Below are 14,772 nucleotides of genomic sequence, written 5' to 3' on the forward strand. Positions count from 1 at the left end.
TTTGACGTCTGTATGTCAATTAGTTTGTGAGACAGAGCGTCTTTTGTCAAGCAACTTATGTTAGTTTGTTGTTCCACCAAGACAACGCACCGTGCCACAAGTCATTGAGAACGATGGCAAAAATTCATGAATTGGGCTTCGAATTGCTTCCCCACCCACCGTATTCTCCAGATCTGGCCCCCAGCGACTTTTTCTTGTTCTCAGACCTCAAAAGGATGCTCGCAGGGAATAAAATTGGCTGCAATGAAGAGGTGGTCGCCGAAACTGAGGCCTATTTTGAGGCAAAACCGAAGGAGTACTACCAAAATGGTATCAAAAAATTGGAAGGTCGTTATAATCGTTGTATCGCTCTTGAAGGGAACTATGTTGAATAATAAAAACGAATTTTGACAAAAAATGTGTTTTTCTTTGTTAGACTGGGGACTTATCAGCCAACCTGTTATTACTCTACCACGGCATACTATAACATTAAACCTAACGTTTAAATGCGATCTACCCATTACTCCAATAGATTCCTCGTAACTATTTTACCATTGCTTCAGAACTCCAGGAGCCCAAATTATCTTATGAACAAAGAAACGCTAATTTATTATCACCATAAGCTTTATGTTCGTACTTATGAAGCATCCAAATTGTAGATCTAGCCGATATTCATAAGCTGTAATAAAAACAGTATTCTTTACTTTTTTTTATAATAAAGTTGATAATAAATAGTTGATAGCCTTCACTATTCAAAGAGACTAATAGCGCCTTCTAAGACATATCTTGAACTCACTAAACAGTTTTTTATGTTCCACAATTTCTAGGTAATCATACAGATGTCTAATTCTGAGTAGCCAGGTACAAAATCCTCCGAACATTGGAGCATTCATTGATGATGTAAACGCAATTTACGCAATATTAAAAATCGTTCTACATTTTGATTGGTCGAAAGAGTCTAAGTCACCACTTTTTAATTATACTGCATGAAAGTCTTAGAACACATATAATTTGAGTTATTTATTATTATACTGTAATTAGTGTAACGCAACCTAACTTAAGTTGTTAGTCCCTGCCTTTAAGTAAACTGCTCAACGAATGCGAAAAACCATTGTCGGGCCAAAGAGAGCGAGCTAACCTTCAAAGAGAATATGGCTCAGCGGGCTTGAGCGCAAATTCAACAAACTTCCTCTCCCGCTCTTGCGCTGTAACATCGACTTAAGCGAACATTCGCGATTCAGGCTCGTTTATATTTTCAATCATTTTCGGTTTATATCCAAGAGTTGAATCGAGCTCAAGCCGATTTCATCTCTAGTTCAGTGTGTGAAACACCAATTAATATTGAAATAATTATTGTATATCTGTCGAGCTTACCTATGATGATGATCCGGTTGATCGGAGGCTATATTCTGCAGCGAGGTACTCATCTTCTGGTAGTCCTCGAACCGTGCTTGTCTCGAGGTAGTGCCTGCTTCACCCGCTAGATCCATTTTTGTTTGCCAAAATGAGGTAAGTAAATCCTGTGTACTTATATTGCTCCGTCGAACGGTTTCACTTTTTCTTCACAATTGATACAAAACACACAATCAGATGTGTTGTGAACTTGCGCATAAACTTCCACTGACCAGCAGTGTTTTCAGCCACCATCACTCATTTTATCGACCGAATTTAGAGGAACCGCCCGCGCCTCAAGAACTTTTACTTTTGCACCTTTGCCGTCACAATTAGGCACACTTTTACTCTCTCTCACACTACCAATAATGGCACCAAATGATGGTTGTTTTTTCTTCAATACTGCAAAGTAATACTTTTTTTCTAGCTGCACAATTAATAACACTGAAACATGAATGGGAGCAAGTTACATAATTGAGGAAAAAAAAGCCACCAAACGTTATTTCCACGCACGTACACTTTTTTTCACCCTTTGCGTGGTGTGTTTTTTTTTATTCTACTTCTCCAAACAGTAAACTTTGTTTCACAGCACACGGTATAATGGATCTCGTTTGATGTTCTGTTTCGCGTGCTGTTCTCACGCGTCGATTGATTTGTTTTCACGCTGAACCCGCTGACGTATGTTTGTAGCGTGGCTTTTACGTATTTTCTAGTACATTGCCGAAAGCGATTCCGATTGCTCTGAAAATAAACAACAGCGAGAGAGATAAATGAATATCATTAGATTGTTAAAATGAATATTTCATAGGATATTAATAAGTAACTTATTCGTTTTTGTTAGGATTCATTAAATTAGTACAATGAATTTTGATAATCCGAATGTAATTTTGTTAACGTGAAGAAAAAAATAAAGTGGTAAAATGTATGAATTTTCAAATACAATAAATTGAAATCCAAACTAAGAAACATTTCGTTTTGCATAAATTGATATTATTTTTTTACCATCCCTATCGTCAACAATTATCCCCGTGCAATAAACGGCAGACATGTCCTTTTCCCTTTCACCAAACACTTCCGCTTCAAAACTTTCCACATAAAAACCATGGTTTTCCGACGCATCAGAGCAAAGCTAAAACTGATGTTTTCTACTCTCGAGCTGCACTAAGGTGCTCCACAGGATTTTAAAACTTTTCCGCATAAAGACAAAACGTCGTTCGTCGTCGTCGTTCGGCTCGTTCGATAATGCCATTGGGTTTGTCGCCAGTGCGTCTCAAATCATTTCGAACGCTCGAGCGGTATTTGGGGGGGGCGATGACTTTTGTCACATTATTTTTGCTAGACAGCTTGGACACTGGAACTTCGAAACGGAGGTTTGGCACACTGCCAAGACGAAATTGGAATGTGGCTCTCGCCGAAGGCATGGTTGATCTTTTGGCAACTGGACATGCAATAACTTTGGGTGGTACTTTTTTTTTTGTTTCTTCTTCATAAACGCCCATACATGGAGGGATTTGGTTTTATTATCTTACACTCATTTTTTGCGTTTCGTGGCTTTAGAAGAATAATTCTACAAATAAAACATAAGACAAGTTGTTACAGATTTCTTATGTGGCTTCTAGTATATCGATGCTGCTACTCAAGCTGTTCTGTATTGGCAGTGACATACACAGAGACAGCGATCCTGAGGCTGAAGCAGCAATTAAGCTGCAGAACGTAAATAAGAGATACGAACCCATAACCCATTACAATGAGATTTATTTTTTTTAATAATATTTAGTGATTTAAGTAATATTTAATTAATTTAAAACAATTTCCGGTACCGGAAAGGTGTCTTAATATTATTCTTAATTAATAAACATGATAAATTTATATAATTCAAACACATACATACAACATTACAGGGTCTCTCACGATTTATTGGTTGGTTCCCATCAATTTTTGGTGGGTTCCCATGTTTTTTTGGTTCCCATGCGATTTTTTGACCGTTTCCCAGAATTTTTTGGTCCAGTTGTATTGATATCCAATAGGAAAATAATAATAAATTATGGGAACGAACCAAAAATCAATGGGATACGATAAAAAAAATCGTTGGAACGCACCAAAAAATCGTGGGAATTGACCCATAAATCGTGGGAAACCCTGTATTTTTCTGATATAACTCAGGTTCTGTTTCAGGTTTAAGTTTTAAGTCAATAGTTACAAATTTTTTAGTAGTAAAACAATGCATGGAACGCAAGTTAACAGGGCCTATTGAATTGTTTTCTGTTTATCGTCAAATGTTTCAAACAAATTCAATGCCACTAAAAACTCAATACAATTCAGAAAAAGGTGTGTATGAGTAGGGGGTTTTCGACGCCCGTTTTCCAGCCACAAATTATATCATCAAGCCAACAAAACCCATCTTCTTTCTTTGTAACCTGAAAAAACCCCACCTTTCCACCATACAACAACACGAAAAACCCACATTCTCACCCCTCAAACACACCCACCACGGGCGTCTCCTGTCTCGGGCGTCCTGTCAGAAAGAAGTCACCACCTCCACGAACCCTCTTCTCTAACTGTGCACCCAACCGCCCAATTGTACGCACACGATAACGATCGCACGCAACTGCAACTGCACTTCTGGGTGAGCGGAGGAAAAACAGAAAATTGCATTTAAGGTAAGGAACTGATGCTCGGTCAAGTTTTTTCCCCCCTCAGAGAGCCGAACCACGAAAAGATAAAACTAAAGGCTCGAACAGAACGCAACACAACATTACTTCGTGGTCACTATCGTCACACAGCAAAAAAAAAAACGCACAATAAAACAGCCCCTCGCAATTGTCCTCATTATTATTGTTATTGGCCTGGTGAATGTGGTCATTCTTGGGTGCACCCGTATCGCGCCAATGTCCAGCCCGCAACGATACGCCTGACCGGGCAACACTGGACACCCCGGACCCCCGCCTGGCCCCCGGGCTAGCCAAACGCGTGTTAATCCATTGAGGGCACGAAACAGAAAATAGAGCCCAACAAAACACACCTGGGAGTTTAAAACATATTTAAGGGTTGTCCCCCTCTCTCTCCCACCCTTTAATTCGCTCAAAATCCCTTTCCCTCATTTGGTGGTTTTTCAGCCGTTCAGCTGTTTCTCATTTTCGTCTCCGCTGTGGGGTGGTCAAATGCATTACTGTCTGTCAGTTAGCCGCACACCCAAACACACAGAGGGTGGTGGTTAGCAGGAGGGGGAAAAACATTCGCGGTGCGGCCATATACCGCGGCCGTAACGTGCCGAGCCGAGGGGGCTCTGCCAATGGTCAGCTTAGAGGGCTTGAATTTAGAATGCAACGTGCACGCACGTGTTCGAGCTTTTCCAACCACTTTGTGTGTTCAACCGCACCGATATACTGCTGCTGCTGCTGCAGGAGGGTGGTCTATTGCTAAGGAAAACCAACAAAAAAAATGCCTCTCACACACACACTCTCACATGCACAAACGATAACGACCCCGTTAGAGACTCTGGGTCTCCCCTTCTTTGCTTGGTTTAGCGAAAAAAAAAAACAATAAACCATGCCAAAAATTTGCACACGCCATCCCGTGGCTCGTATAGGCAAGGCAGGGCAATCGAGAGACGTTTTGGCAGTTTTATGATTGGAATATTATTTGCGACAAGATTTATGTCTGTTCCGTGTTTTGGTGGGGCCCCGGGGAGGATGTTGAGGCGAATGGGCTGTAGCTTTTTTAAAAAATATGACACTAAAAGAGGGGTTAAATGTGTAAAGGTTGCATGTGCAATCAGACACCGGCAAGAGCATCGATAGTAACGGTGCAATAATTGTATTTACGACAATATGTTAATTTCCATTGCTTTTTTGTAAGGGATTTTTAGTCTACATTTTATTCTTCTTGTAGCAATTCGTTGTTCACTTGCTGTTCATTTGTAAGAGTTGAGTTTAATGTCACAACTAAATGTGTTCAGAATGATCAGTTAACGACCAGCGTACTTTTTGCTGAGCTTAGCAGGACTTTTCTAAGCGAATAGAAAGGTTTACAATCTATTAGTTTATCATAGTTTTCTACAAATTTATATATTTCGTCAGTTGTATAACTTGAGTAAAATATTTTATTGCATATTCAGCACCCAACCATGGAGGAATAATGTTTAAATATGTCATGCGCACCAACTTCTAGGCCTAATCAAGTATAGAATCGGTCCAGGAATGAGGTGTTAAGTCGTACTTATAGTCGGTGCTGCCAAATTTTGGCTCTAGCTCACCTATTTTGGTTTCAAAGGCACACATTTTTGACAGCGTGTCAAATTTTTTCCCTCTAGGGCATCCATTTTTGTCTCTAAGGCATCAATTTTCGACTGTAAGTCTGTTTGGTTTGTTTACTTAATTTATCCAAATTTCTGAAACTAGGGGTTCCAACATTATTCAATTTAAGTTAAATAATTAACAATTTAATTAATAAAATTTAAAGTATAACAACTTTCGTGCCAACTTTGGAAGATTTAATGGAGTAGCAAAAGTTGGTATGTATTTTCAGGTGTAAACAATGTCTTGATAATGTATTAAATTTCACTATTTTTTTTCGCAAAAACAATCAAAATACTTGATGTGTTAAGTTAATTTACTGTTGACGAAAATCTACAAAAATACCTTGCAATTTTAATTCCTACAAGACTCAACAATTGTTGAATTACTTACGAAAATGGATGCGCACTGTCAAAACTAGATGCCTTATAGCCAAAATTTAGCGGTAACGACCATAAAATAACCTTCTAAACTAAATCAAACGACAGAAGCAGAGAAGAACCTGTGTGAATGGCAAAAAGGAACGAAAAGGAGAAAAACAACACAAAAAGTATATATTTTACTAATATCTGTTTGTCGGTGCAAGTGTGTGTTTGTTTCAATGAATACTCTAAGACTGAATAAATAAGTAAATATTATTTTGAAACATCCAAGTATAGGTACAGATGAACAGAAATGAAAAATGCAGAAACAGTTATTATATAAAATATTTAAATATCGTTATTATTATTTAGTTCCGTTATTATTGACTTTTTGACTGCGTTTATTAAGCTGATTGATATTAATTGAAACTATTTTCTGATTTTCGATTAAGTTTCTTTTGACTTTTTCTTTCATTTTGAATAATTATTATATATTTTATTTAAAGTACTAAATTTGATAAGGACCATTGGGTAGAAAAAGAAGAATTTTTAATCTGAAGTAGGTACTAATTTGATTGAAATAACTATGTTGAAAATGTTGTTTTTTCCACAACATGAGCTCTATTTATGTTAGCGATATTTCAACTAATTTGAATAAATATTAAATTCTTCAACCATCTTCTTACCACTGCGCTACTACAGTAAAGTAGCCAATTTCATGAGTCTTGAGTACTCAAATTGTAAAGCTACAGAGCATAGCAGCATAACAAACTATGTAGCTCACCATTGCCTTTAACTGGCACACTTCTTCACTGTCAGTACGACTTTAAAATCCTGTTTGATTTAAATTCCAATCTCAAACACTACTACGATCATCACCCGTTCGAACATCGAACGAATGCAAAATGGAATTGGCATTGATTACAACTAGAAAAAAAAAAACTCCCCAAATGCCACACGCACACACAACAACGACCAACCGTAAAACTTGGCCCTTACACACCCACCGGCCCGGTAAGGCCATCGGATTCTGCCATCAAACGTTCCATCATTTCCAACCTTCCCGACAATGGCATCTGTTTGGGCAAATGTAACAATAATGTTGCTTTTCACTACAGCATTGCATCACACCGCGTGGCGATAGACCCTCGGGGCGGGGACGGCGACCGCATACAACAGCACGCGGACACCTTCTTAGGCGTTGATATAAAGCCAAAGAGCTGGAGATGAAGAAGAAATGGCAAAGAAAAGCCGTGTAAATGCCCGTGGATCAAACTGCTATCGAGGACACACAGCAAAAGCAGCGTGCCGGATTTGAGTTCGTTCGTTCGTTCGTTCGTTCGGTTGCTTCGGTCCGGCGTTTGAGATTCGCTCCGTTCGCAAGCGCCTCCAAGGTGAGGTCTAGAAATCGTAGAAGACGACCCCCGTCCGACATTCCGAGCGTGTGTCTGTTTGTGATGAAATTGTGACGCACGAGATGGAGGGTGGTTAGGTGGAGGTGGACGTGTCGTTCATCGGCCGCGGGGTACAAATTATGAAGAGAACAGATACACGCGCAGATCGCTACTTGGCAACGTTGAGAAGTATTTATTCATGAAGTATCAGAAAATTATTATTTGATTTGGTTCAAATCTTGTGACGGGATTTAGGCTTAACACGTGTAGTGCAGCAATACAGTGCTTAAAGATCACGTTGCCTTGCTCTAAACAAAGTGTTAAAATGTAGTTTAAAATCCCAAAATGCATTCTTTTTATCTTGCTTCAAGCACTAAAATGCATAAATAAAAATAAAAAAACAAAAGATAATGATGACATTTATGAGCTGCTGTTGCCCTTCTTGTCTTATCAGCGCGACCAAACTTAAAAGGGTCGTTGGCTGGTCGTTTGAGGCTGTTACAATGAGATATTAGCGAGCACTATGCATTAGCAACAACGCTTGTTGCTTGAAAAAATGTTATAAATGATGAAAAAAAAATCAATTTATTCAATTCTTCACTCATCACTAACAGTACTGCACATGAATGTCATCAATTTGTTCACAAAATCTACCAAACAATTAGAATAAACTGTTATTTAATCTAAAAAAAATGTCGATACCACAACTCGATTCAAGTAAAATCCATCCCTCGCTTCGATCAAACCTTCACCCGCGATCGAGTGACATGATCACTTCTACTACTACTACTACACACACACACGCTAGCGCACACAGCCCAGTCGAAGGCCGGTTCGTCGCTTAGCGCTTGTCGCTCTACTCGCACGCTGTTGTTGCTCCATCAATGCTGCGCGTACCGCGTGCGTGTTTGCGTACCGCGAGCGATTTAAAGAAAGAGTGCTTTTATTTACTCTTCGCGCGTAATTGAGCCAACAAGCGGGTGTGTGTGTGTGCGTATTAGGTACATTTATTTGTTACCTTATTCGCCGTGTACCTTTCCCGGTCATACACCTTTCTAAGTAAGAAAAGATGTGGAGTGGATTTTTTTGTTCACCCTTCATGAATAAACAGCAATGGGGGTGGTGGTGGTCATGGGAAATGAGTTTGAAAAACACCGTTCTGGTAGAGGGGGAAAAACACGCTAAACATTGAATGATTTGCTGCAAATGATGCTAAATATGTTACAGCTAATTGGATTGGGAAGCGCTTTTTTGTGACATCGGACATTAAAAACTCAATCCCAGCTATTGGGAAGTTGTAAACTAATAATTTATTATTATTAGAGTGCTAGTTGAATATAAAAATGATTTCATATTTCCGCGTTTGCTTTTTTCACCAACAAAACACCCCTTTGGTAGTGCAAAGTCTGAACGCTGGAGCTATATAAAACCAGACGGGAAACCCCAAAACCCATCCGTCGTTATTGTTGCGCGGCCAACATAACACGCAAAAACAACAAAACATTTACGCACACATTCACGCAAACGATCCACCAACCTTATTGTGAGTGGAAACGATACTAAAAATGGTTTTCCACCCTGTGAAAAACCAATTTCAGTCGCAAACACACACACACTCACCCCTCACGACAGTGGCGCAGTGCGTGTTGTTTATGTGCACGTGTTGGAAATGGCTTTAAAAAATTTTAAAACACACACACACACACACACACACACACACACACACATAACCACAATTCCGCAACAACAGCAACAACAACAGCAGAATTTCAGGTAAATTACTTTGACAGCTTGAAGGAAACAATTTTTCGCACACCATCGAAGCAAGCCGTGTGCGTGCGTGTGTACGTTGCTGCAAAAACCACCAACACGCACACACACACACATACACAAACGGACAGGAGCGAACTGTATTGTTTTGGTTGTTTTGCTATTATGAACTGTACCCCTCTTTCCATTCTTCTACTTCACCCTATTCCACGTGCTTCAACCCCCTTTTCAGCATACATTTCATGTTTTTGTATCGGCTTTTTAATGTCACCTTCTTATTCACACACTCACACACACACACACTCGCGCTCTTTCTTACGTTCGTGCGCCTGCGCATAATTCCCCGCACCACCGCCCACCCACTCGCCCAACTATCAAATCCAATTCCATCCAGCAGTGGCTTCTCTGTGGAACAGACACAAAAAAGCGAACCAACAGACTCCTCGACCCTTTCTCGCTCCGGGCTCAAAATGGCTGCCGCGCGGAAGCTTTCCGCTCCAGCTTCACTTTACCGTCGGCAGTTGGGGGCCACACTTTTAGGGTTTTTAATCAAAACTATTCTTCCCTCCAAACACATCCACTCGGGGTCTTACCGTTTATCGTTCGATTGGTATGCTGCAGATTTCGTATTTTAATGGTTCTGCTGTTGAATTGTAGTTGTGGTTTCACCCCTGCTGCATCGACGGGCAGGAAAGGGATGAGCGGGTTGATTTTTTGGGAATTCTTAATAAACTTTTTAATTCTCTTCCACCGTACCTCACCGCATGCCGACGGCGGTTGCAGAAAACACCTTCACTACGGGGCCAAACACACGCATACACACTGTGCACACACACACTCACATACACAGCACTTGCTTCAATCGAATTAAAAAAACACAGGTTTGTCGCTTGGTGTGCGCCGTGTAATATTTCCTTTTTCTACTGCTTTACCAAAGCGATTCAAGCGATATTCATTCAATTTTGGTCACACTTTTAACTTCACTTTCAAGGCTTGCATCCTTACACCCTTTGCACGTACACAATTAATTAACCGCACAGCTCTTTCTACACATACACACACGCGCGCGCGCCTAACACCGGAGGAAACGTTTCACGCACGTCCGTTCGGGGCGACTGTTCGCGAGAGAAAGCTTCGATGGCGAAGGAAATTTACCCGACGCCAGCATCACTGCGCCAGTGTTGATGGCGGTGTGTCTGGTGCTCGCTCTTTGTTACCCCGCACAGGGTGGTGGAAGGGATACGCACCGGCAGCGGGAAAGGGACAACTAGCTGCACTACACCGAACAGCAAGCACCGCGCGTTTACTTGCAGAGCGCCTATAGGAACGGGAGTGAAAAGTGGAACACAGACTTCATCCCTTCCGCGGGTGTCCTGCGAACGCGCTTGCTCTCTCGCTCTCTCTTTCTTTTTCTCTCACCTTTGCTATCGCTCTTATTTAGGGGTGTATTTGTTTTTGCTCAGAGAGCGGCTCTCCGAAGCAGAAGGAGAGGGTGCGTTTGTTTTATTTTCCATTTTCTTCCCTCGCAAAAAGCTTTCGGTATCATAATCTCCACCAACAATAGTTTCCTTCCTTCTGTTGCTTTTGTTTCATTTTTATGCTTTTCGAAGGAAGAAAAAAATGCTTTTTTTTGCTCAAAAGCAGGGTTAGTTGTTTACGTTTTTCTTTTTGTATTATTGTAATTACTTGAATGAACTTTTGTGTTTACTTTTACATTTACCCTTATTTTTACTTCTTTTGTTTATTTTATCCGTGATTATATTTAATTATTATAAATGTATAGTTTTTTATGATTTAAGTATTGATTTTTAATTTCTTCTTGTTTCATTACGTGTGTACTATGTTCATTAATTTTATTTATTTTTTCAAACCGCTTTTTCTATACATTCCTTTTGAGGTTGATTTTACTTTAAAAATATTAATATTATGTGCAAGAATCTTCCACGAATCGAAAAATAAATGTAAAAATCAAAACAAAGAATAGTCAGTTTATTAATTCTCTTTATAATAAACTGTCAAGAGAAATACTTCGAAAGGAAATAAAATAATCAAAAATGCTTTTTTTTTTATTCCACATAATTCAAAGCTTCTACTTCTAATCAATAGCTTCTCCAAGTGTCCAAATCGGCATTGTCAAAGGTGAAGATCTTCACCCAACACGTATCCTTTCAACCTTTTACTGCAGAAAAAGTGCATAATGCCTTCCTGCTAGAAGTGCATACAAAACCTTCCCACAAAGCTATTGGCAGGTAGGGGGACTGTAGGGACCGAGGGACTGGAGGGACCGGGGAACTGTGCATAGAAGTGCATCGCCCAAAAAAAAAGGACCACAAACCGATGCGGTGCAAGAAGCTGTAGGTATCAATTTGTATGCCATCAAAGCCCACGTAGGCCCACGTTGATGTCTTACGGGGAAAAGGCAGATGAAACACACTTCTGTGGAAGAATATTTTCTTTACCATTCCTCTTCCTCTATCTCTCTCACCCTTCTTCACCACACACTTAATTGCAGCAGGATAATTTGCCCGAAAACTTGCACACCACGAAAAAAAACACGAATGCTGTTACGTTTCTTTTGATGTGCATTATCATCTTTTGCAGCCCTTTTTCGTCGAACCGGTTTTCCGCATCGGCAATTAAGCACCGGAAGAAGGCGTTGCACTTGGTAGGTAGAGATGTTCACTTGTTAGCCCACTGTGCCCCCGGTGTGAGGAGGAACGGAACAACAACATGAACTTTGGAAGGATATGCCACTGCCGGTTACATGGCGCGGAGGGAGGAAGTTGCTTTCGGTGCCAATAAAAAGGAACCGCCGTTCGGAATGGTTCGTTGGGAAGGGGTTTGTCTTTTGAATGGTTTTTGTTGTATAAAACCTTTGGTGGGTCGTACATTTGAATTGCTATTTACCATCACACTTCATCAGCGTCTGTAACGATAAATAGAAAAAAATTATAAAATGTATCTGAATAGTATAAATTAAATACTCAAAAATATATTATTTAACGGTGCCGGATACAGTGGTAAAGTCGTGCAATGCCCGTTTGGATAAACTGATCCTGTTTGTAGTTGCTAACCAAGTTCGTTTGGGATTTTATGCAATGCCGAATCCTTTGACATTTCAATTCCAATAGTTCGACAGGTTAAGGCTTCAACTACTAAAGGACCTCAACATTTGCGAATGAAATTTCACGCATGCAGTTAATCTTTGGTACAATTTGGTGTGTCCTTTGCAGGTCCATTCAATTATAGGTCAATGGTAGGATCGTAAGTTAACTACAAACTGCTCAAAGAAGCATTCAATAAACACTTCGGTGTGTACGTTCCATCTTCTATAACCATCTTCTATAAGTCAACCCAGATCCTGGCATACGCTGATGATATAGACATCATTGGTCTGCGGCTCTCCTATATGTAGCAGAAGCCTACCAAGAGATCGAGCAGGCGGCAGAGAACCTCGGATTGCAGATAAACGAGGCAAAGACCAAACTGATGGTGACAACATCAGCGGATCCGAATAATAATCCGAATATCCGGAATAATCCGAATCTACGTAGGCGTGATGTACAGATAGGTGAACGCACTTTTGAAGTCGTCCCAGAATTCACCTATCTCGGGTCAAAGGTCAGCAACGACAACAGTATGGAAGTTGAGTTGCGCGCAAGGATGCTGGCTGCCAACCGGTCATTCTACAGCCTGAAAAAGCAGTTCACCTCAAAGAACCTGTCGCGTCGGACGAAGCTGGGACTATATAGTACCTATATAGTACCAGTACTCACATACGCCTCTGAGACATGGACACTGTCCAAATCTGACGAAACCCTCTTAGCCGCGTTCGAGAGGAAGATGCTCAGAAGGATACTTGGCCCCGTATGTGTGGAAGGACAATGGAGGAGCCGCTATAATGACGAGCTATACGAGATGTACGGCGACCTCACTGTCGCGCAGCGTATCAAGCTCGCCAGGCTCCGGTGGGCTGGCCATGTTATACGCATGGAAACGGACGACCCAGCCCGTAAAGTCTTTTTAGGCCGTCCACAAGGGCAGAGGAGGCGTGGTAGGCCCAAATTGAGGTGGCAAGATGGCGTGGAGGCGTCTGCCATTAAGGCCGGGATAACGGACTGGAAGACGAAGGCGCGAGACCGTGAGCGGTTTCGGACACTCCTGAGGCAGGCCAAGACCGCAGAGCGGTTGTAGCGCCGGATAATTAAGTAAGTGTACGTTGATTGAAGGAAATGAAGTAAAACCCCTCACTTCGAATCATTGCATGAGCCTATCTTTGTTTCTCCTCAGGCTCGTCAAGAATCTTCAGTTTGATAAATATGTCTCCCTTCAATGGAGTTCTTTGGTTGGACTCTAGTTTAGCGAGTTCTTCATAACTCTTCGGCATGCTTCTTCAAGAGGCTTTTCCATATTGCTGTAATGAAACTTTTTTGCCAAGAATTCCTAATCATACACGCTGAATTGTGTTCAGTCGGCGATTGGTATGATCGTGTTAAGACTAATTACTCCATGTACCTCTATGTCCTAGCTTCTGCCTAGTTTATCATGCAACATAAAAGACACGAGAAAGAATCTGTTTTTCCAACACTCAAAAAACTTGCATTACACCTCATACAAAATGTTGACTAGGTTTCATAATACGATCGATTTGAAAGTTTATAGAGATGAGATTTCTTAAACTTAATAATAAACTGTTATCAATCGATGTCAATGAGGAAAGATCACTAATATTGGAATCTTTTTTGAGGTATTACAGATTAACTAAGATGTACGAACAATTAATTCCATCGCGTATATCACTCCACAAACCGTTTAATTAATGATAAATTAGAAAATAATTTTGTTTAATCTAATGAAGCAATGATCAATTTAATCATATCAATACAATCTACTTGACGATCACTCGTATTAAACTTTTATAATCCATAGCCATCTTTGATGACTAATCGATAAACTGTCCCCCCCCCCCCCTTCTCAGTGCTATCGCCTAAGCCAGCTAATTTGCATAGCCTGCCGAGATGGCCAAAAACAAAAACCACTACGTAGCAACAGAGTCGCGCCCCGGCACACACGGAGACACACCCCACAGCATCGTCACATGAGCCGCACTTGCACAGATGAGCTCCGTTGGCCGTTGGCTGACATGGCCCAAGAGCATAGTTCCCCCATGACTCATGCACCACACATTGCGATCGGGCAGGTTTGTGTTGTTGTGTTCCGTTTGTGCTGCTGCTGTCCACTTGTTTCTTTGCCTTTCTTCTTCTTCTTCAGCACAAACACACCGCTCCCGTGGCGGGGGGGTTCGTCACTTTTCCACGCATCGAAATCATCCCGAAGGTTCGCTGCTCAGCGGCCCCCGGCTTCCCCGGCGCTGGTGTAGCATACGATCGTCAACGATCGCACATTAGAGCCGGTGTGTGTGTGTGCGTACCCTTTTTTCTGTTGAGAAGGGTGTGTGTACTGCTTTGTTTTGCTTCGTTCTTACGGTTTTGCTTTGCGAGTCAATTCCCGCAGGATCTGTTGAAACGATCGTTGCTTCTTCCTTATCGTATTTCTGCTTTACTGTTGGTTCACTTTTTT

At 41.0% G+C, this 14,772-nt stretch overlaps 1 protein-coding gene across 1 annotated transcript in view; it reads right to left on the reverse strand.

The window, feature by feature from the left end:
• Positions 1-10,331, reverse strand: part of LOC120908797 (mitogen-activated protein kinase kinase kinase 13) — a 32,222-nt gene extending 21,891 nt beyond the window's left edge. The window contains exons 1-2 of the mRNA XM_040320160.1: positions 9,786-10,331; positions 1,354-2,112 (exon numbers count right to left, since the gene is read on the reverse strand). Coding sequence (XP_040176094.1) covers positions 1,354-1,469 — 116 coding nt within the window. The 5' untranslated portion in view covers positions 1,470-2,112; positions 9,786-10,331. The remainder of the gene's footprint in view (positions 1-1,353; positions 2,113-9,785) is intronic.
• Between the last annotated feature and the right edge of the window lie 4,441 nt (positions 10,332-14,772).

The sequence above is a fragment of the Anopheles arabiensis genome, chromosome 2 (assembly GCF_016920715.1).
Source record: "Anopheles arabiensis isolate DONGOLA chromosome 2, AaraD3, whole genome shotgun sequence".
Taxonomy (NCBI): domain Eukaryota; kingdom Metazoa; phylum Arthropoda; class Insecta; order Diptera; family Culicidae; genus Anopheles; species Anopheles arabiensis.